The 23,528-nt window shown below is 38.7% G+C and overlaps 1 protein-coding gene across 9 annotated transcripts in view; it reads right to left on the minus strand.

Moving 5' to 3' along the window:
* Window positions 1-8,746: 8,746 nt before the first annotated feature.
* USP45 (ubiquitin specific peptidase 45) overlaps window positions 8,747-23,528 on the minus strand; it is an 85,905-nt gene continuing 71,123 nt past the window's right edge. For 6 of the 9 annotated variants that reach the window (XM_054492515.2, XM_054492514.2, XM_063666444.1 and 3 more), the window contains 5 exons: window positions 22,106-22,775; window positions 19,867-19,964; window positions 16,062-16,148; window positions 13,538-13,691; window positions 8,747-12,138 (listed from right to left, as the gene is read on the minus strand). In XM_054492515.2, the coding sequence (XP_054348490.1) occupies window positions 12,008-12,138; window positions 13,538-13,691; window positions 16,062-16,148; window positions 19,867-19,964; window positions 22,106-22,775 (1,140 nt within the window). In that variant the 3' untranslated portion in view covers window positions 8,747-12,007. Of the gene's footprint in view, window positions 12,139-13,537; window positions 13,692-16,061; window positions 16,149-19,866; window positions 19,965-22,105; window positions 22,776-23,528 lie in introns of those variants that run through there. The other 3 variants (XM_054492517.2, XR_010126754.1, XM_054492520.2) reach the window with 3 other exon arrangements.

A 23,528-nucleotide genomic window follows, 5' to 3' on the forward strand; every position in this document is an offset into this window, starting at 1 on the left:
TCAAAGAGAGTATGTTGATTTCACAGTGTTTTTATATGAACAACGTTCAAGTGTCAAAAGTATCAATTTCGAGGCTAGGAGCTACAAGTTAAAAGGAAAACAAAAATGCTCCAAAGATACAGTGTTTATTAGCTACATCTTGGGAAGTGCCTTTCCAGAGAGTAACATGAAAACTTTTGCGTGACAAAGTGCACGAAGTATCTGAATTATTTCATTGGGCAATTGTCGTGCAAAAGAAATAGCAAATTACCGTAGAAACAAAATAGTAAGAGCACAGCTAGATGGATAAAGATACAGATGTGAAAATATAGATGCCCTTTGCATGAAAATTCAGTTTTCCTCAGCACTATAGACCCAGATACTCCTGAATTAGCATTATAATAAAGTCCTCACTAGCTAACCATCTGCCTTTCCTCCAATCCACGGACGTGGTCCTCAAAATAACATTTTATCTTGTGAGAAACCTTCATTAATTACATCTGACAACACCATGACGCAGGTTCATGAGGATACTACTGAAGGCAAAAGGAAATCCCTATTTCTCTGTTTCCCTAATTTCCACTTAGCACAAATAAGAATACTCGACAATCTGATTTTAAAAAATCACTGTATGGGCCGGGCGTGGTGGCTCCCGCCTGTAATTCCAGCAGTTTGGGAGGCTGAGGCGGGCAGATCACTTGAGGTCGAGTTCAAGACCAGCCTGGCCAACATGGTGAAACCCCGTCTCTACTAAAAATACAAAAATTAGCTGGGCGTGGTGGCAGGCGCCTGTAATCCTAGCTACTAGGGAGGCTGAGGCAGGAGAATTGCTTGAACCCAGGGTCAGAGGTCGCAGTGAGCCGAGATCCCGCCACTGCACTCCAGCCTGGGCAACAGAGTGAGTCTCTGTCTCAAAAGAATAAAATAAATAAAAACCCACTGTATGGAGCAAAAACTAAAAGGACATATACCACGTGTTATCAGTAATCTCTAATTTTGCTCTGTGATTTTGTGCATTTTCCAAGTTTTTTGCATCAGGTCTGATTTTCAAGTTTAATTCTCTGAGAAACATTCTCATCAGAGGAATGTTCTATCTTCTTGGAGAAACCTGATTGGCCTAGTGAAACTGTCATGTTCCTACTCCCTATAATCATATTGTAATTGTTTGCTTGTTTCCCTAGTGAAGGTGAGGCAATTTTCGGGTAAGGGTTTTCCCCCTCACCTCTGTCCTCAAAGTGCCCAGCATCTGTTTTGCACACAGAAATTTTTACATCTGCTATATGTTTGCATTAATATGTTCAACAATGATCCTAATGTAGGCCAGTCATTTCGGAAATGCATTGCGAAGTGGAGAGGATTATTAAATACCTCACATTTTGTTCCTTGTGCCAGTTTAATGAGACACCCTCAGCAATTGCTGTTTACCAGACCAAAAAATGAATTTTACAGTTCCAATTCCAGTTCCCTTTCTCTAACCACTCTGTTCTAAGAGTTCCCCATAATATTATGATCTTATGGACACATCAGGTAAGTATATGTATTTCAACACAGAATTTTCTAAGAATGTGTGTTGTGTTAAATTTCTTTTTTTTTTTTTAATGGCGCAGAGTATTTAATGATATTAAGATGCAGAATGGCAATTTAAGACATTTATGCTGCCTCCCAGGGAGTTTTGTAGGTATACAGGCTAATTTTCAGAAGGGTTGCTGGGGGTGGGGGAGGCATCATTTGCCTACATATGGTGAGGTATAATCACTAGTACCTTGGCATTTATTACAATTTGGAAGAAAGATGGAAAAAAAAATCAGTCTACTTTATTGAAATCTTTTGCAGAAATATGACACAACCATTTTTTTTGCAGCATCAGCTCAACTGTATGCATTTTATTTATTTTTTATTTATTTATTTTTGTTTGTTTTTGTTTTTTTGTTTTTTAAGTATTTATTGATCATTCTTGGGTGTTTCTCGGAGAGGGGGATGTGGCAGGGTCATAGGATAATAGTGGAGAGAAGGTCAGCAGATAAACACATGAACAAAGGTCTCTGGTTTTCCTAGGCAGAGGTCCCTGTGGCCTTCTGCAGTGTTTGTGTCCCTGGGTTCTTGAGATTAGGGAGTGGTGATGACTCTTAACGAGCAAGCATGCTGCCTTCAAGCATCTGTTTAACGAAGCACATCTTGCACCGCCCTTAATCCATTTAACCCTGAGTTGACACAGCACATGTTTCAGAGAGCACGGGGCTGGGGGCAAGGCCATAGATCAACAGCATCCCAAGGCAGAAGAATTTCTCCTAGTATAGAACAAAATGGAGTCTCCTATGTCTACTTCGTTCTACACAGACACAGTAACAATCTGATCTCTCTTTCTTTTCCCCACATTTCCCCCTTTTCTTTTCAACAAAACTGCCATCGTCATTACGGCCCGTTCTCGATGGTCGCTGTCTCTTCGGAGCTGTTGGGTACCCCTACCAGACGGGGCGGCCGGGCAGAGGCACTCCTCACTTCCTAGACGGGGCGGCCTGGCAGAGGCGCTCCTCACCTCCCAGACGGGGGCGGCGGGGCAGAGATGTTCCTCACTTCCCAGACGGGCTGGCGGGGCCTAGGGGCTCCTCACGTCCCAGACGGGGCGGCCGGGCAGAGGTGCCCCTCACATCCCAGATGGTGGGCGGCCAGGCAGAGATGCTCCTCACTTCCTAGACGGGGTGGTGGCCGGGCAGAGGCTGTAATCTTAGTACTTTGGGAGGCCAAGGCAGGCGGCTGGGAGGTGGAGGTTATAGCGAGCTGAGATCACGCCATTGCACTCCAGCCTGGGCAACATTGGGCATTGAGTAAGCGAGACTCCGTCTGCAGTCCCAGCACCTCGGGAGGCCGAGGTGGGCAGATCACTCCAGGCCAGGAGCTGGAGACCAGCCTGGTCAACATGGCGAAACCCCGTCTCCACCAAAAATACAAAATCCGGTCAGGCGTGGCGGCGCGCGCCTGCAATCCCAGGCACTCGGCAGGCTGAGGCAGGAGAATCACAGGAGCCCGGGGCAGGGAGGTTGCAGCAAGCTGAGATCACGGCAGTACAGTCCAACCTCGGCAACAGAGGGAGACCGAAGAAAGAAGGGAGACGGGAGAGGAAGAAGGAGAGGGAGAGGGAGAGGGAGGTGTTGTGTTAAATTTCTATGTAAGCAGCTGTCATGTGCATGATCTGCTGCAGTTTGATCATCCTGCACCTGGATCACCAAATGCTTAGCAGCCATCATTTTACCAGTCTTATTTGACAATCTGCTGTTAATGACTAATAACCAGGGGACTTTATAGGTTAAAATTTTTATTAACTTCCTCTGTTTTCAGTGTTTAAAGTAGAAAATTTGGCCAACCACTGTGGCTCACGCCTGTAATGCCAGCACTTTGGGAGGCCAAGGAGGGTGAATCACCTGAGGCCAGGAGTCCGAGACTAGCCTGGCCACCATGGGGAAACTGTCTACAAAAAAATACAAAAATTAGCTGGGTGTGGTGGCCCAGCTACTCAGGAAGCTGAGGCATGAGAATCACTTGAACCCGGGAGGTGGAAGTTGTAGTGAGCCGAGATCGTGCCACTGCACTCTAGCCTGGGCTACACAGTGAGACTCTGTCTCAATGAATGAATGAATGAATGGAGTGAAGCAGAAAATTCTAGGGGAGGATATGTCACCTTCCATTATTACAGAAACAAATTATCCTTAAAGCAAAATGGAAATAAGCTAAGTAAGATGATATGTGGAAAATATATCGAAATAGGAACTATTGCTGTTTCTTGAGATTTGAACCTTTATAGTGTTATTAGGTGCCATATCACATCCATCTTAAAACCTAATAAAAATTTAAAGCTGTGGCATATATATACAACTGAATATTATTCAGCCTTGAAAGGGAATGAAATTCTGATACATGCTACAATATGGATAAACCTTGAAAACATGCAAGATGAAATAAACCAGACACAAAAGGACATACATTGTACGATTTCACTTAATATGACGCGCCTAGAATGGGCAAATTCACACAGATGGAGAGTAGAATAGAGGTTCCCAGGAGTTGGGAGAAGGGGGTAATGAGAAGTTATTGTTTAATGGGTACAGAATTCCCGTTTGGGATGAAAGAATTCTGGAAATGTGAATGCACTTAATGACACTAATCATACACCTAAAAATGGTTAAAGTGGTAAATTTTATGTTGTATATATTTTACCACATAATACAATGGTGGATGAAAAATATTTAAAGCTAGTATGCTACAGGCACATCATTACAAATTACAACTTTTTTTTTTTTTTTTGAGATGGAGTCTCACTCTATTGCCAGGCTGGAGTGCAGTGGCGTGATCTTGGCTCACTGCAACCTCTGCCTCCTGGATTCAAGCGATTCTCCTGCCTCAGCCTCCCAAGTAGCTGGGACTATAGGCGCATGCCACCACGCCCCGCTAATTTTTGTATTTTTAGTAGAGACAGAGTTTCACCATGTTGGCCAGGATGGTCTCGATCTCTTGACCTCATGATCTGCCCACTTCAGCCTCTCAAAGTGCTGGGATTACAGGCGTGAGCCACCGCACCCGGCCTACTCTTTGATTCTTAATATAGTTACTTAAGCATTTCCTGGAAAGTAGTGAATCTGGCATAATGAAATACGAGAGTATAAAATAATACTTACTTTAGTTATTTAACAGTAGATCACATTGGGCTTTATGCAGGTATTGTCCATTTAGGCCAGGTTGGAGAAAGTAAGGTAAACTTATGTTCAATGACTGCCTGTTCTTACCTAAAATCTTTTGTGATTCAAACTACTGTTTCTGTACTTAATTCACTGGTATGACGATTATTATTAGTAAACATCACTAGTGTTCGATAGTATGATTCTCCACAGGCTTACTACACACAGAAGATTGAATTTCTAAGCCCCTTAAAGTTAGGGAGTACTTTATCAGTTAGTTCTGGCCAATTCATTGTGGGTTGAGTAATGAAGTAATTTGTCGACCTACACTTACAAGAGTTGGTGCACCGTCCTCAGGCTGCATGTTTCAGATAATACACCATGTTTCAGACAATGCAGCTACAGGTTGGGAAATCCTCTGTCAGCCTGGATAACTGAGTTGCTTCATGGGAAACAGTTGCCAGGAAGATCCTCAGATCTGTAAAGGACTTTGTAATGACCACAAGATAAGCCACTGAAATTCTGGGTTCATTTGATAAGACAGCATAAGGCTAACCTATCTTGAGACAAATATAGACATTGGTAACAGGAGTTGGGTGCTGCTGAAACAAAGAACCTAAAATAAAAAGCATTAACTTAGGATTGGTTGGCAGAAAAAACTAATATTGGAGACTTGAAACATGGCACTTCACATTATGCAGCAATAAAGCATTTGATATAACTGTTACCGATGATAATCTGGGAGGCAGATAATGTACATAATGAATTTCAAGCTAGGGGAAGAGGTTTAAAAACCAGATACTAGTGTGTGGTGGGTGCTTTTGGATGCACTAGACAAGGTATTGTAAGAAAGAGTAGGGCTCAGGAAAAAAGAGTTGGCTTATGAAAGCTGAAACGAGTGAATAGAGGCAACCCAAAATTTCAAGACTCTCAGGGTTGGTTTTTCAACTCCAAGCAGAAGATAAACTCGAGAAAGCTTTTAAGTGACAAAGGATTATTAAAACTCAGGCTTGCAACAAAGATAACTAAGGATGTAAACTTTATATCCATTTTGGAAAAATTTTCAGTGGATTAAAGATGTGGAACCTTCGTTTTTTCCTCTTGGAAAAAAAAAAAAAAAGCCTGAGGGTGAAAATGTAATTAAGAGTATGTCTTTCCCAGCCGAGTGTAGTGGCTTGCACCTGTAATCCCAGCACTTTGGAGGCCGAGGCAGGTGGATCACTTGAGATCAGGAGTTCAAGACCAGCCTGGCCAACATGGTGAAATCTCCTCTGCTAAAAATACAAAAATTAGCCCGGCATGGTGGCGAGCACCTGTAATCCCAGCTACTCGGGAGCTTGAGGCAGGAAAATCGCTTGAACCTGGGAGGCAGAGGTTGCAGTGAGTGGAGATCACACCACTGCACTCAAGCCTGGGTGACAAAGCAAGACTGTCTCAAAACAAACAGAGAGTATAGTATGTCTCTCTCATAAAATCTTGTAAGTAATTGCCATAAAGTGAGGTGTGGGGGCAGGAAAACAAAGAAATATAGCAAACCCAAGAACTATGTGACAAAAAACTCTGGTATGGTTGCTGGCATATGAATCTATCTACAGATGAGAAGCCTACTAAAATTTTAAGAATTGTATTAAAAACACACACAAACCTTGGCTACAACAACTTGTGGCTATTCCAAATTAAGAGAAATTACAGTCCCTAGTCATCTAAGAAATGGTCTCAAAAAAGCTGTGCAACTCCCAAAGTTGGCATATATATCCCTCAATAGCTGTTCAGATGTAGCCATGAAGATTAAAAAAAAAAAAAACAAAAAAACTTTGCCAGATGCTGGACTCCAGTCTCGGAGAACAATAAACAAGGGAATTCTTCCTAGGAGATAGAAAAGAACCCTAATCATGAATATATCCCATACCCAGACTTAGGGATCCTAACTGTATCTCCCATTCTTCTTCCCCATTCAGAATGTTTATTGCAGATACAGTTCCACCACTGTACATTAAGTATGTGGAAAACAGAACATATCCTTTTGGTTCCTGGGTCTCCATAACAGTAGGAGCAAACATCCAAATCTGATACAGCACTTCCAGAGAGCCTGGTCTTGGAGGATAAAACTTTACCTTGATGGGACTTTTGGGCCCTGTCCCTTAAGAGTCACTGTGTTCCATGTGTATAAAGGAAAAAAAAAAACTATTTGGTGACCAGAGGGGTGGATTGTGGTAGAGACTTCTGTTAAATTCACATATCCCATTCTCCTTTTTTTGTAAGCCCATGGGAGACTCTTTCCTACCCATCTTTCCTTGCATTTAGGCAGGGTCATGTGATTACTGCTGGCCAGTGAGTTGTCAGAGACACATCCAAGATGAATAACTTAATTGCTGGTGCAAGATCTTTTAATGCTGTATTCTTCTGCCACAATGGGGAGACCTCATATTGAAATGGTACAGCCACAGACTGAATCAGCTTGGATTACCAAAATCGCCAGTTGGAGATCAGTTGCCTTTGCAGACTGTGCAGACTCACAGTGAACTTCAGATGTGCCAGAAATAACTTTCGTGTTAAGTCACTGGGATTTGGGGTTGTACTGCAGCACAACTCAGCCTATCCTAATACATATAGGAATGCAAACATCTCAGATATTTCTTCTTGGGTGCAATTTAAAATACGTATGAAATGGCTTCAGAAGTGTCCGTGAGCCTTCAAAATTACATACAAGAATTAGGGAGATACATTTTTCTGGGAACATACAGATGTTAAGACTTCCCTTCTCAGTCTCTATATTGCCAGAAGAGAGGGCCCCAGAATTAAAACCCCATCCTTCCTACAACGCTCAGCTTTCTCTCTCGGGAATATCAGTACTAATATCACCATGCCTTTTATCTCTAGGATATATTCATCCCCTGTACCTTAATTTCTGCATGACTTCATAGGGAGTCCATATTGCTTGATTTTTCTCCATATCATTACCATTAACATAAATTTTCCTTACATTCTTAGAATGTGTATTTCCTCACCTCTTAGATTTCTGGCTCTTATGTTGACTGCTGTATCCCTAGTACCTACCACACAACAGGTATTCAACAAATACTTTTTTTTTTTTGAGACAGTCTCTGTCACCCAGGCTGGAGTGCAGTGCTACAATCTTGGCTCACTGCAACCTCTGCCTCCCGGGTTCAAGTGATTCTCCTGCCTCAGCCTCCGAAGTAGCTGGGATTACAGGTGTGTGCCACCACGCCCAGCTAATTTTTGTATTTTTAGTAGAGATGGGGTTTTGTCATATTGGCCAGGCTGGTCTCGAACTCCTGGTCTCAGGTGATCTGCCCACTTTGGCCACCCAAAGTGCTGGGATTACAGGCATGAGCCACCGTGCCTGGCCTAACAAATACTTACTAAATGACTAAACAAATAAAAGATAGTTTCTAACTTTCATCATAATCTCAAAGAGCTTCATGACCTGGAAGAAGTTTAGACACAAATGGGTAGGCAAAATATTTCTTAATTGCTGGTGCAAGACCTTACCCTTGCCTTAATAATTATCCTAAGTAATACACCTTTTAAGAAACCCCTGAAAGGAAGATGATCATCCTTGGTAGATACTGAAATCTGAGTGAAAGTGACCCATAAGCTGTTTTGAAATAGAGAATTTCTAAAATATGTAGGGTATTTTGAATATAGCTGAAAAAGCTGCTATGAACTGAAGGTTTACGTCCCCTACAACATTCACAAATCCCGAATGTGATGGTATTTGGAGATAGGGCCTTTGAGAAGTGATTAAGTCGTGAGGATGGAACCCTCATGAATGGGCTGCATGAAAAAGGACCCACAGAGATGCCTTGTACTTTTCCCATGTGAGGACACAGCAAGAAAGCACTGTCTTTATGAACAGAAGTGGGCCCTCACCAGACCCCAAGTCTACTGGCACCTTGATCTTGAACTTCCCAGCCCCCAGAACTGTGAGAAATAAATTTTTGTTAATACACCACCTAGTTTATGGTATTTTATTATAGCAGCCTGAGTGGACTAAGACATAAGCAAATGCATTGTTGATAAAACTTTCTGTCAATAACATAAACTGTGAAAATTCCAGGACCAATCTTGCAACATGAGATAAATAAGAATATTTATTATGCATGTTTTATACAGTAACACCAAAATAATGCTCAATATGTTACACAGCTATTTTCTAGAAACATGGCAAAAGAAAAAAAACAGTAGGAATAATATAAATTTATTACTCAAAATTGAAAATAGTTATCTTTTAAACAGATTTGAATTCATGATTTCTATGTAACAAAAACATAAATATCTAGAAATAATCTTTTTTAACAATGCACTAGATACTATCTAAAGGCTTAATTTTATTGCACATATTTGGTTTAGGCTTATTTCATCAATACATGCAGAAAAATAAATTACAAACATGAATTTTTAAAAGGAATCAGGATGTCATTTTGTACTACAAAAATTAGATGAGGGTTGATACATTTCACAGCTTAATCTTCAGAAAATTTTATTCAGCTATTGCATAAAATCACTGATTAAAATCATCACACATGGAAGCTAAGAACTATTAAATACAGTAAAATAGCTCTGTTGGTACATTTAAAATAAGAGAACAGGCATCAACTATTCTTTGAATTGATACCAACTGTCTTCTTTTTATTTATTTTTGAGACAGGGTCTCACTCCGTCACTCTGCAGGAATGCAGTGGTGTGATCATGGTGGGCTCAAGCATCTTCCCCACTCAGCCTCCCAACAGCATGAGCCACCATGCCTGGCTAATAAATTGATACCAACTATCACTCTTCTTCTCAGCTACCTAAAAAGGTGGTCTTCACAAGTTTTAAGAACATTAAATGACAATATTGGCACATAATCAATATTTTATCATTTTATATTTGGAAAAAAACGGGAAGCTGGGGTAACCCAGTTTCTAAATAAAGCTAATGAAACTTTAATTCATTCAAACACTATGGTAGTTACGTTGATGATAAGTAAACATTATTATTTATTTATACTGTTTCCTGAGGGGATCCAGAAACTATTGTTATTATGGTAGACTCGCTACTATATACATTTACTATCCCTGCAAATGTGCTTTGGAAATACTCAAAATAAAAACAAAAATTTTAATGTAGACCCATGTGTAATTTAACATGCTTTCTCTGTTACAAAAGCTATCTTTAGGAAATTCTTAAGTATCAAAAATTGAATTTATTCCATTTTCAGAAGACAAGGAAAAAGCACTCAAACTCTAGGCCATAAAAAAATAGATTTCATAAGTAGCTCATTTAACATGAAGAAAATGACAATAAAAATATCTTACTGGCATGTTACTTCTGGAATAATGTCAAAAATCTATGTAGATCTTTCCATTTTAAATGATGTTAAAATAGTGTCAGCACTGTGACTGACTCATAGCAAGTATGGGTATCTATCCAAATATTTGTCTTTGAAACAAGAAACAAGTGACCATCCGATGAAAAGTGCATGCCTCTTAACAGTATCTTTCTGTAAGAAAAATTAGGTGATCTATATTTACATTTGGGCAGTGGGGGGATGAAAACTGCTCTTACCAAGATGGCTGACTTGAATAAAGACATTCAATATTTTTCAGAAAATTCACTGCTCTGGTACTGAGATCTCCATTGATAACACATTACAGTTAAACAGAAAATGCTGTAAAATACCTTTTACAGAACACAGCCTGACTTTGCAGATTAACTTAAAGATATATTTCTTGATTATTTCACTGTTAAAAATCAAGAAAAACACTACTAACATTTCAACATCTTAAAAATAGAATTTATGCAATGACATTTTTAAGCTGTGCATTTTGTATACTATCACCATCTTTAATCACAGTTATGTTCATCCATATATCAAAAGGCAGCACTGGTAACCTTGATAACATTATATATGCTTATGTGTTTAAGACAGTCTTGATTAAATATTTCCATAGATTATCTGCAGCCACTATTCTTATCCTTTCTTCCCAGGAGGAGAATGAAGTGGGACTAGGCATTTACCCAGCACTTGCCTGCACTATCATTCATTGGCACTAATGATTAGGATGCTTGAACCATGCAGTTTTGTTTCTATTTCAACAATATGACACTGAAGTAGCCATTATTTTTTGATATTTAAGCCTAAGTAATAGTAATATTCTTCATGCCAAGTTTTGACAGCTCAATAATTTGTATTCTAGAGGGGAAAAATGATATTTTTGCTATTATTTAATTATTTAAAAAGAAAATAAAAAATGCCAGCTTAATGCCATTAAAATAAAAGCTAAATTCACCTGAACTTATTAATGATGCTTGCTGAAGACAAAGTGATTTCAAAACCCCAAAACTGTGTTTAGTATTTACAAGAAGTAGAAAAAGTATATATTTTTCTGTTAAGAATATAATTCTCTATCATTTACAAATATAATTTGGTAATTTAAATTTCAAAGCTATCCTATGGTCCTATATGGATTATCAACTTCTAATTGCCAATTCTAAATGTTATAATCATCTATATTTTGCCTTGGCCAACCACTTGCAAGTTATCCTTAACTCCACCATGAAGAGGGTGCAAAAGATATGTTTATGAAATGCCTCAATATATTTCTAGTTTTTCAAAACCTCAAAGTAATAAGCTAACCAACAGATTATTTGTAAACCCACACTACTGAAATTACAGTGACACCCTTTTATATGGTTGAATTGTATAAAATATGACCAGGGAACTACACCATATTAGGTGTTACTTCATGAAATTATGTGTTATAGCAGTTTCCTAAATGGTAGTACACATATATACCACTAGATGGCCCTGAGATGATTTTAAGTTAAGTGGTACGTGGATAAACAATTTTTAATAGTTTTACTTTAATATTTATTATAAAAATATAAAAGCATATAAAACATGGAATATGATTGCTCAAAACAAGACTAAGGTTACAAAAGGCTAAAAATATATTTTTAAAAATAACCATGATACGGAATATGTGAGAGTTCAGGAAGGTGGCATTACATTTAGGAAACACTGTCTCAAGGAATGATTTGACTTAGCCAGCATCATTTCTGAATGCTTGTAATAATAAGCCACATCATAAAGGGGTTTCCTTTCCTACTATAAATTCTGGGAGGTTTTTGTACCCCAGAATAAATACCTGGAAACAGAATTCACATTTATTTTAAGACTATGAATTTTAAAGCATTGAGTAAATTTACTTTAAAAGGGTTCACCAAAATGGTGAAAAAGTTCAGGACCATTTGAGGAACATGCTATTCCTACTACAAAGGCACATTATATATTATAGTTATCATTGCGGCATTCAAAAACAAATGACCTAAATAATCATTACCATTAATAGTTATAATACTCTTTCATAGAAAAGAAGGTAGGCTTGTGCACTAAGCGCTCTTGATTCTGGAACCACCTGTACGTAAGTGTCACTAACATGGACCCACTGGCCTGCTGATTCACTATCAGCCTCTTTCAAACCTAGCAAAACAAAAAGAAGTACAATTTTAAAGTAAGTATGCTTTAGGTTCTTACTCTAAATTACAAACAATAACATATTCATTACAAACTCTATCTAATGCCAAATTTTACCTGAGAAGTCTGTTTTTTCTTGGGTTAAGCATTTTCCAAAAAGAACTTTTTTTTTTTTTAATTATATTTTTAAGTTCTGGGATACCTGTGTAGAACGTGCAGGTTTGTTACATAGGTATACCTGTGCCATGGTGGTTTGCTGCACCCATCAACCTGTCATCTACATTAGGTATTTCTCCTAATGCTATCCCTCCCCTAGCCCCCGTCCCCTGACAGGCCCAGTGTGTGATGTTCCCCTCCCTGTGTCCATGTGTTCTCATTAGAACAAATTCTTTCAAAGCATTAATATTATAGGGATAATTAATAATGCTGTCTGGCCCAGCGCAGTGGCTCATGCCTGTAACCTCAGCACTTTGGGAGGCTGAGGTGGGTGGATCACTTGCGGTCAGGAGTTTGAGACCAACCCGGCCAACATGGTGAAACCCCGTCTCTAATTTAAAAAACAACAGACATTAGCCAGGTGTGGTGGCAGGCGCCTGGAGTCCCAGGTACTTGGGAGGCTGAGGCAGGAGAATCGCTTGAACCCGGAAGGCAGAGGTTGCAGTGAGCCAAGATCGTGCCACTGCAATCCAGCCTGGGTGACAAAGTGAGACCTCATTTCAAAAACAAAACAAAAAAAGCAAAGTTAGTTGGATGGCCCATAAACAAAGCCAGCAAATTTTCAACTCCAACTCTTCTGACAATCTGATATGGCTTCAAAAACTTTTGGTATTGTTAAATAAAATGCTACTCCACTATAATACACAATGACTCAGTACCTTAAAATACCATGTCATCTCATATGACCTAGAAGGGTACAGTCTTCATAATATTTGAGATTTTCTAGGCACTCTTAGAGGGAATTCTCATTTAAGGTGAATCCAGTTGAGGCTGGGCATGGTGGCTCACACTTGTAATCCCAGCACTTTGGGAGGCTGAGGCGGGCAAATCACTTGAGGTCAGGAGTTTGAGGCCAGCCTGGCCAACACGGCAAAACCCCGTCTCTACTAAAAATATAAAAAATTAGTCACGTGTGGTAGCACGTGCCTGTAATCTCAGCTATTCGGGAGGCTGAGGCATAAGAATCACTTGAACCCAAGAGACAGAGGTTGCAGTGAGCCAAGATTGTGCCACTGCACTCCAGCTTGGATGACTGAGACTCTGTCTCAATCAATCAATCAATCAATTAAGTTAAAATCAAGCAAGCAAATCCACTAGAGGCATCTATGAAATAATAACTTAGCTCTCCCAGAAAAAGAAGCACATATTCATTTGTTTTTAAGAATAAAATAAACTTAGAATGGCATACCAGGCACATTTTTCTTTTTAGTGTTATGTTCTGATAATTTCCTGGAGGGTGTTCTCACTTTCACATAAGCAGTGTAGTGGCCTTCTCTCATCGAGCCACTGTGTTCCACTATGCCATAGAGACCGTAGAGAACTTTGTCTCCCATGCTTGCATTCTTTTAAACAAAGAAAAAACCCAAATTAGTAATATTTGTTAAATACTGTTGTAAGGAAAAGTAAGTAAATGTATATCTGCTTAACATAAGAAAAATGCATAGTAAAACTGAGATACTTTCCATACTTACTAGGCTGGCAAAATTGAAAAACCTTAACAAGGTTCTCTGTTGGCCGATTTGTGGGGAAAAGAGCACTCACACATATTGCATACGGGAATGCAAAGGGTACAATCCCTATGCAGGGATGTTTCTTTTTTTCTCTCTCTCTTTTTCTTGAGATGGAGTCTCGCTCTGTCACCCAGGCTGGAGTTCAATGGCGTGATCTCGGCTCACTGCAACCTCCGCCACCCAGGTTCAAGAAATTCTCCTGCCTCACCTTCCCAAGTAGCTGGGATTACAGATGTCTGTCACCACGCCCAGCTAATTTTTGTATTTTTAGTAGAAACAGGGTTTTACCTTGTTGGACAGGCTGATCTCAAACTCTTGACCTCAGGTGATCCACCTGCCTTGGCCTCCCAAAGCGCTGGGATTACAGGCGTAAACCACTGCGCCTGGCCTATGCAGGGATATTTCATGTTATCAGGCTAAGCTGTGTATGTATTACTCTTGGATTCATTAATCCTTTTTCTAGGATTTGATCCCACAAATACATGAGCAAAATGTCAAAAGACATGTACCATACTATTAATTGCAGGATTATCTGTAATATCAAAACACGAATTAAAATGTCTGTAAATTGGGGACTGGTTGAATAAACTATGATGCATCCACACAATAGAGTATTATGCTGCTTGAAAAATGGAGTGTAGACTATCTCTAAATGCTGCTATGGAATAAGCTCTAGGATATAATGTTAAGAATAAGGCAGAAAAAAGGATACACAGTGTCAGCTACCATTATTTAAGAGGGGAGATGAAAATATACATGCCTGTCTGCTTATATTTAAAAAAAATTATAAAAGAATAAGCCATAATTTTTAAAATGGTTACCTATAAGGGGAAGGAGCAAACAGGTAGAATGACATGGAGAAAAGCCAGGTATCTTTTAATTTACCTTATTTAGGTACATTTGACTTTGGACCTATGTAAATATGTTATGTAATTATTAAACAAAATTAAATTTTAAAAGAAATTCCAAAAAGTGAAAATTAAAAATTGCACAAATGAACAACAGATCCAGTCCTTATCTGGATACTAATTCATTTTAAAAATCACATTTATGAGACAATTGAAAATATGAACACTAGGTGATATGACAGAATTATTAAATGATATTGTGGTTATGTTAAAAAGTGTAGAGGGAGCAATTCTTATCTGTTAGAGATACATGGTGAAATATTATGGGTGAAATGATTCCTGATGTTTGCTTCAAAATAATAAAGGAGAAGAAAGTGAATTAGTGTGTGGATAGGGCAGGACTGGCCATGGATGTAAGGTTTTAGGGCTGGGTGCTGGAAGTTCATGGTACTGTTCTATTTGCTTTTGTGTATATTGGAAATTCTCCATAACAGGTACTTTTTAAAAATATGTTTTCATAAATTTAACACAAAGATTGTTAAATTTCATTATTATTTACCACATTATCAAATTCTAGGAATACTGAATATTAACAATTGACAGATAGTGCTGGTATTCCACAGCTGATACATTGTAATTCAACCAAAAATTGCATTTAAGATGATTTTGTTTTGATTATCAATGTGCTGAAAGTATTAAGTTCAATAAGCATTCTATTACATAACACAAAATCTAGACTTCTAGCCAGTAATCATGAACAGGACAATATGTTACCCCATAACTGCTTCCTTCAAGGAAGATCAAGTCATCTACTTCATCTACACAATTCTTACATGTAAAATAAGCAGTGATAAGCCAGTCTGCTTTCTGTACCTAATTATTAAAGTAGCAGCAGTTTTGAAGTATCACACTCCGCTGACAAGTACACTACTCTCACTAGTACACATGAAGTGGCACGAAAGACAATTCACTTCTACACTGATTTGCAAAAGATACAGAACTCCGCAAATAGTTAAAACTACTACTGATTAAACAGTTCACAAGGAACAAGCGAGGACACAAAACCTCACTTCCCTCAGCAACCATCAGCTTCCAGTAGCACTTACAAACAGCTTATACCTTCATAACCATCATGCCTCATGCCTTACCTTTTCAATTTTCCTTTGTCTCCCAAAGGACAAAAATCATATTCAATGTATTAAGTGTTCCACATATTACTGATTTAATCACTGGCTATTAAAATTCCCTTTCAGAAGAGGTTTTTTTTTTTTAGAAAAAGCATTGTCTAGTAATATATAGGATACTTTCAAGCATATTAATTTATAAATCAATTAAATATCTTAATATACTGTACCTTACAAGTAGCAGAACAGAATGGTGCTAAATCGAGCATAAGTGGAAAATCTACATGTCTGTTTACTTTACGAAGACTCAAGCCAGCCTTAAAAAGACCAAAACATTTTTGAAATGCAACAATTAGATATAAAACATTGTGTTTGTTAATTAAAACCAAAAGAGAAATTGTAGGAGTTAGTTTTTTCATAGATAAAAAATGTGACTAATGTATAGTCTAAAATTAATATGACTAAATTAAAAATTAGGTTTCATAAATTGTTACTACAAAGATTATTCATTTACGTGGGGATTTTTACCACAAACAATAGGGGGAACAGTTACTTTCATTATGACTTTTCAACACTTATGGAAAAATAAATTCAATATAAAAGCTAAGCTACTGACACATATGCTATCATTCAACTAAATATATTCAACTAAAGAATAAAGAGATTGGTGTTCTAGGCCTAACTCAGTGACTGGTTGTCAACTTGATTCAAGATACAAAAGGATGAGATTATTAGGTCTTTTTCAGTTCTAAAATTCAATTATATTCATTCATTAAAACAAACAAACAACCTGAACACTCAAAACATTTTATCAGTAAAAGTAAATGCTATATATTACATACATAAAATTGTACTTTTCTGTTCTTAAATATGCTCTTTTTCTAATTTTCAAAGGCAAACCTTAAAAAGTGTATGCTTTGCATTATGTAATGGTAATAAAAACTAGCTAATAAAATATCAAAGGTATTGAGGAGACCCATAAACAGAAATGGACTCTGTTGGAATGAAAAGATACCTAAATCTGAAATGAATGGGTAGACAAAAACGAAAAGAGGCAACCTTTCATGACATCAATGACTGATCTTTCATTTGCATACTAATCACAAGTTTACTGTAGATCTGTTGCTTTTTTATGGCTTATCTTTCTTTAAAGACAAAAAACCCTTATTTTTTTGCCGAAGTGTATCCACTTACTGATTTGTTTTTTCAAGTGTTCTTTAGAAGGCTTGAAAATAGCTGACATGAAATTATGAGGTCATATCCCAGGAATATTTTATCTACATTCAATTTCTTTGCCTTTTTCATCAGGTGACCTCTATAAGCACCCAATACCAGCACTGTCTGAGATCATTTCAGCTACTGTGTTGTCCTCAATCAGTACTTTGCTGTTGAGAAATTACCCCATCATACGAGAGACTGTGTGAAGGACTTTAATATAAGATGAATATTTTTTTAGGTGGTAATTTTTGGAAAATATCTAGACTTATATTTGCATATACAGTCTCCTCCCTTTTTCCCTTTAATGGAATGATACACTGCATTTTCCATATTAAAATATAAATTTGATATCCTGGACATTGGACATTTAAGCTAGGCCTTACGTCTGGCATGATCTGAGTGGGACACACACAAATTTTTGTGTATATCTCTATTTCCTTGTGGTAGGTTCTTAGTCAAGAGTAATTAGCTTTGTTCAAAAATTGTTTTGTTTAAAACATTACTCGGCTGGGCATGGGGGCTCATGCCTGTAATCCAAGCACTTTGGGAGGCCGAGGTGGGTGGATCACCTGAGGTCAGGAGTTCAAGACCAGCCTGACTGACATGGTGAAACCCTGTCTCTACTAAAAATACAAAAATTAGCCAGGCATGGTGGTGGGTGCCTGTAATCTCAGCTACTCAGGAGGCTGAGGCAGGAGAATCACTTGAACCCAGGAGGCGGAGGTTGCAGTGAGCCGAGATCGCGCCATTGCACTCCAGCCTGGGCGACAAAAGCGAAACTCCATCTCAAAAAAAAAAAAAATTACTCAATGTTCTTCATATTCATTACTAAATTGCTTTCTAGCAGGTGTTACCAACTTACACTCCCAATGCTGGTAAATGAAAATGTCTCTATCTCAGTTCATCCTTATCAACACTACTACATCTTTGCTAATTTGGACAGGTTGAAAAAAGAATCTGCCATTTTATTTTGCCTTTCTTTGGCTGGGAAGGATGGACCTTTTTCATACTTGCCTGGACTTTGTACTTCTAGAAATGTCAGTTGATATTCTTTTCCCATTTTACTATTAGGGTCTGATATTTTTCTTATTGATCTTTAAGACTGTTTATATACTTACAATATAAAAATTTTGGCATATTTATGACAAAGATCTCTATCCAGTTTCAGATTTGCATTTAAGTGTTGTGGATGTTTCTGATATACAGCCCTAAAGCTACTATAGAGAAGGCGTTCAGGGATTATAGAACTAGAAACACAGGCATTGCTTAGGGACTCTGCTCCCTACAAAGCCCAAACCCTGGGAATAAGAATGTGGCTTTGCTGACATTACATTTAGCTTGAGAGAAAAAGGGACCTAGATGGATGTCCATAAATATTTCCCTTTAAGGGCAAGAATTATTTCTGTAAGTTGTTTCTAAACAGGGATGCAACTACCAAATATAAAATAACTGCGGTGCATCATGAAATTAGCTTCTGCAATCTGGCATTATCCTCTCTTATTCACACAGAATCACTGCAGATGTACCCTTTCCATTAGGCGCTCTGATATGGCAAGGCATAATACATCTGCTTCTCTTCTCTGTGTCATTTCAGTTCCATTGAGTTTCTATAACCTTGGCTATGGAAGAATTCAGAACTTAATCTAATCTGTGGATAGGGATGGCAGGATGGAGAAAAATCTCTTCTTGCACATCTGGATCCCACCTAAAATGTTGCAAATATGTAAACTATCAATAGTTTTCCTTGAGATTTCCTTCTTAAGGTTTTATATTTAGAAAGTCTTTCACACAGAGGTCAAGTTAAATATTCATTTAAGGGCCAGGTGCAGTGGCTCACGCCTAAAATCCCAGCACTTTGGGAGGCCGAGGTGGGCGGATCACCTGAGGTCAGGAGTTTAAGACCAGCCTGGCCGACATGGTGAAACCCCATCTCTACTAAAAATACAAAAATTAGCTAGGTGTGGTGGCACACACCTGTAATCTCAGCTACTCGGGAGGCTGAAGCAGGAGAATCACTTGAACCCAGGAGTTGGAGGTTGCAGGGAGCCGAGATTGTGCCACTGTACTCCAGCCTGGCAACAGAGGGAGATTCTCTCCCCTACCCTCCCAAAAAAATCATTTAAGTTTTCTCCTTGTTTTCTTGATGATTTGTTTTATACAATTAAAATTTTTATTTGAAAATTGTATGGGCTGGGCGCGGTGGCGCACGCCTGTAATCCCAGCACTTTGGGAGGCCCAGGCAGGTGGATCACTTGAGGTCAGGAGTTTGAAACCAGCCTGGCCAACATGGTGAAATCCTATTTCTACTAAAAATACAAATATTAGCCAGTGTGGTGGTGGGCACTTGTAATCCCAGCTATTTGGGAGGCTGAGGCAGGAGAATTGCTTAAACCCAGGAAGTGGAGGTTGCAGTGAGCTGAGATTGTGCCACTGCACTCCAGCCTGGGTGACAGAGCAAGACTCTTATCTCCATCTGGTCTCGAACTCCTGACCTCAGGTGATCTGCCCACCTCGGCCTCCCAAAGGCCAAGGGAGCCACCATGCCTGGCCACAAAACTTATTTTCTATTACCACACAAACATACACAGAGATACCATTTAGGTTCCTGCTGCCTAAATTTTCAAATATTGTGAATTAAACAATTTTAATCAGGAAAGTCTTATAAACTATTATGGCTAGATGAGCAGTAAATCTCACATGACACATTTTAAAATGCAGTAAGTTACTGGTTATTGTCTAACCCTTGACAATATTCTATAGGACTTAAAGCTCTGTAAAACACATGATGAAAATTATGGTGCTACTGAAGAAACTTACCTGATGAAATCTTTTCAGATGGAGAATTAGGACAGCTGGAACAGCAGAAATGAGCAATTGCTTCCTGGCATTAGTATAAACTCCTTCTACTTTCTTTTCTACATAAAATACAATAAACTTATTTATAAAATTCCATTTTATACATTATCTACCATATAATAAAAATTTATACAGAGGCATCATACCACATTTTTAAAAATGTTAAAGAAATTAGACTTCTGATGAAAGGGCAGTCTTTACTCCTTCCTAAAACTCTGCTAAAATGAAAGTAAAGGAATTTTTTTTTTAAGGCACGCAGTTAATAAGAACAAAGAATAGGAGAGGTTAACGCTTGAAACAAAATTTTGGAAGGTAGAAAGCAGATGGACTAGAATTAATTTCTGTCAATGCCCTCCAGCCAAAAATCACCAGAAGCACATGTAGTTGAAGAATTTGGGTTTAAAAAGATTTCTAGATGTCTAAATTTTTTTTTTTTTGGAGATTGCTGTTACCCAGGCTGAAGTGCAGTGAGGTGGTCATGGCTCACTGCAGCCTTGACCTCCCAGGCACAAGCAATCCTCCCACCTCAGCCTCCCAAATAGCTGGGACTACAGGTGCATGCCACCCCACCTGGCTAATTTTTTAAACATTTTTTTGTAGACATGGATCTCACTATGTTCCTCAGACTGGTCTTGAACTCCTGGCTACAAGCAATCCTCATGCCTTGGCCTCCCAAAGTGTTGGGATTACAGGTGTAAGCCACTGCGCCCAGCCCCAATTTCTAAATTCCTAAAATTTATGTTAGTATTTGAACATTGCCAATTGCATATAGGTATTTCTTCCTTCTCCCATTTCTTTATTACTAGTGTATTAAGTATGTCTTTATTCTGATGTTTTGACATCTAGGGTCTGGTTAACATTGGAGGGACAACCCCTCCCAGGGCTAATTCCTAGAGATAGTAAACAACTTGGGTATGCATGCCTTTCATATGCAAACCAATCCAGAGCCCAGAGCACATACCCCAACAACCTCCTTCACTGGGCTCTTACACTCTGGAACACTATCTACTTGCTGTAATCACTCTAGGACCAGGCACCTGATAACTAGAGACAGCTCCTATATCCCAGAGCCCACTACTATTATTCAAACTAGCCAATCCTAAGCCTGCTTAGCCTGCCTTACCCATTTCTTCCTTTAGAAATCACACCAAAGGCTCCTGCCCATGTTTTCCCCTCACTCCCCCACCTCCTGACTGACGCTGGTGCTTCCCTGTGGGCCTGTGCAGCATGGTGGGCCCCCACTTCTTGGGAACTATGAATAACACACTATTTCTTCAGTGGCAATTATCTCCTGATCTTTTAGCCTCACCATACCTGAATAATAAAGCCTACATTTTAAAACAAGTAGTCACTAAGAATCAGAGTGTTCTTTCCATTTATTCAAGGATAAAGATGAACTGAAAATTTCTTATTTTCCCCTTCTCCACTTTTCTCTGACCAACAATCATGGTAATTATAGCACTAGCTTTATGATATGCTACTATTTAAAATCTTCAAAATTTATCTTACGTTGAGTTTACAACAGATTGATAGGATCTGTGAAACACATTAGCCTCATCATTTATCTTACCAGTGATACAATTAGAAGTTTTAGGGAGGCCGGGCATGGTGGCTCACACCTGTAATCTCAGCACTTTGGGAGGCCAAGGCGGGTGGATCATGAGATCAGGCATTCAAGACCAGCCTGGCCAAGATGGTAAAACTCCATCTCTACTAAAAAGACAAAAATTGCTGGGCATGGTGGCAGGCACCTGTAATCTCAGCTACTCAGGAGGCTGAGGCAGAATAATTGCTTAAACTCAGGAGGTGGAAGTTGCAGTGAGCCGAGATCGCGCCACTGTACTCCAGCCTGGGCAACAGAGTGAGACTCCATCTCCCAAAAAAAAAAAAAAAAAGTTGTAGGGATATTTCTTCTGGATAGATTTCAGATAGGGAGTTCCCTCAAATAAGATTATATGGGTTTGCATTTTCAAGGCAGAGTTGTATACTTCTGCTCTTCAATTTATTTAAACAAAAAAACTATTGAAAATCTGTTCTGCCCAGTATTGTAAGTGCTCAGGTACAAATATGAATGAAACAATCTCTGTGCCTAAGTAACACAAGTATAGAGACAAGATTCTCAGTAAAATTCTCAGTGAAATTTGTAACTCACTAGACACTATCAGGAGATCAATAATTATTTAATTAAAAAAATAGTTACCTGCAAAACTGGTTTCTTCTTGGTACTTCTGTTTGTTTTTAGTACAATTCTCACATAGAAGCTTATTATTCCCCATTAGTAATTCCATAGATGTAAACTGGTAGAGACAGGACTGAATTGAACATTCTTTAGAAGTAGTTATATAGCTCTGAGAAAGGGTCTGAAAAGCATTTTGGGGACTATGAGACCTCAAATGCTTCCCCTCTAAAAAACATAAATTATTTGAAATATTTAGTGGCTGATTTTCTCTGTCAAAATCTTGATCTCCAGTTACAGTGCTGCTCAAACGAAGTTCAGAAATAGCTTCAGCCATTTCCTTATCACCACTGTCAGTCTCCTTGGTGTACAGCAGTTCACCTGCTGACAGACGGTAAAGGGGTCCATCTGGGTGCACACTGGATCCACTACTGGATCTGAACAGCCCAGTCTGCTTTGAAGCACTTTCAGATTCTGAAGGCTCACTGTCAGCATCAACATTGCTTTCAGAATGGCTGGCTTCTTTTTCACTGTCATCAGTAGGGCTTTCATTCAGACGTGACTCAGAATTCATGAGGCTGGCAAACATTAAAGAATCCCCATTCATTTCAAGGTTTTCATTTTTCTGGTATGTGACAACAGTTTCTCCAGATGACAATTTTCTAATACATTTTCGGTCATGAATTAGTTGACTCTGTAAGTTGACAGTGTTTTCAAAGAAAAGAGTCTTGTAACCTCATTGAAAATAAATGCCAATAATTCTTAAACATATCATAGTTATTAAATACCATTTCTCTCAGATCCATTTCCTAAGCCTACTGAAACTAAGATCACTAGAAGATATACTAAAAAATAGTTCTATTTTAAAAGTAAATCTTCACACAAGAAACTAACAACAGTGTAACAGAAGCTATTTGTGGGGAAGGAAATAGGACTTTTGTAGAACAGGGCTATGAGGGAGACTTTTTTCTTTAAAAAAAAAAAAAAATCTCTTTTAGAGACAGAGTCTTGCTCTGTTGCCCAGGCTGGAGTGCAGTGGCACAATCACAGCTCACTGCAGCCTCAAACTCTCGGGCTCAAGTGATCCTCCCACCTCAGCCTCCCATGTAGTTACTACTACAAGCATGTACCACCATACCTGGCTAATTTTTAAATTTTTTGTAGAGACAAAGTCTCGCCATGTTGCTTAGGCTGGTCTTGAACTCCTGACCTCAAGCAATCCTCCCACCTTGGCTTCCCAAAGGAGACTTTTCAGTTACTGTATAAGCCTTTCCATACTTGTTCATTTTTAAACACTGAAAATGTATCTATTTTTTAAACAAATTAAAAAGTAACAAAAGTAAACTATAAACTATTACGACACAGTGTTGCTTGGCTGCCATAGATCTGGAAGAAAATTAGGGAAATAAAATAACCTAAGTTTGGGAAGGGGGGAATCAACTAATAA

The sequence above is a fragment of the Pongo pygmaeus genome, chromosome 5 (genome assembly GCF_028885625.2).
Source record: "Pongo pygmaeus isolate AG05252 chromosome 5, NHGRI_mPonPyg2-v2.0_pri, whole genome shotgun sequence".
Classification (NCBI taxonomy): domain Eukaryota; kingdom Metazoa; phylum Chordata; class Mammalia; order Primates; family Hominidae; genus Pongo; species Pongo pygmaeus.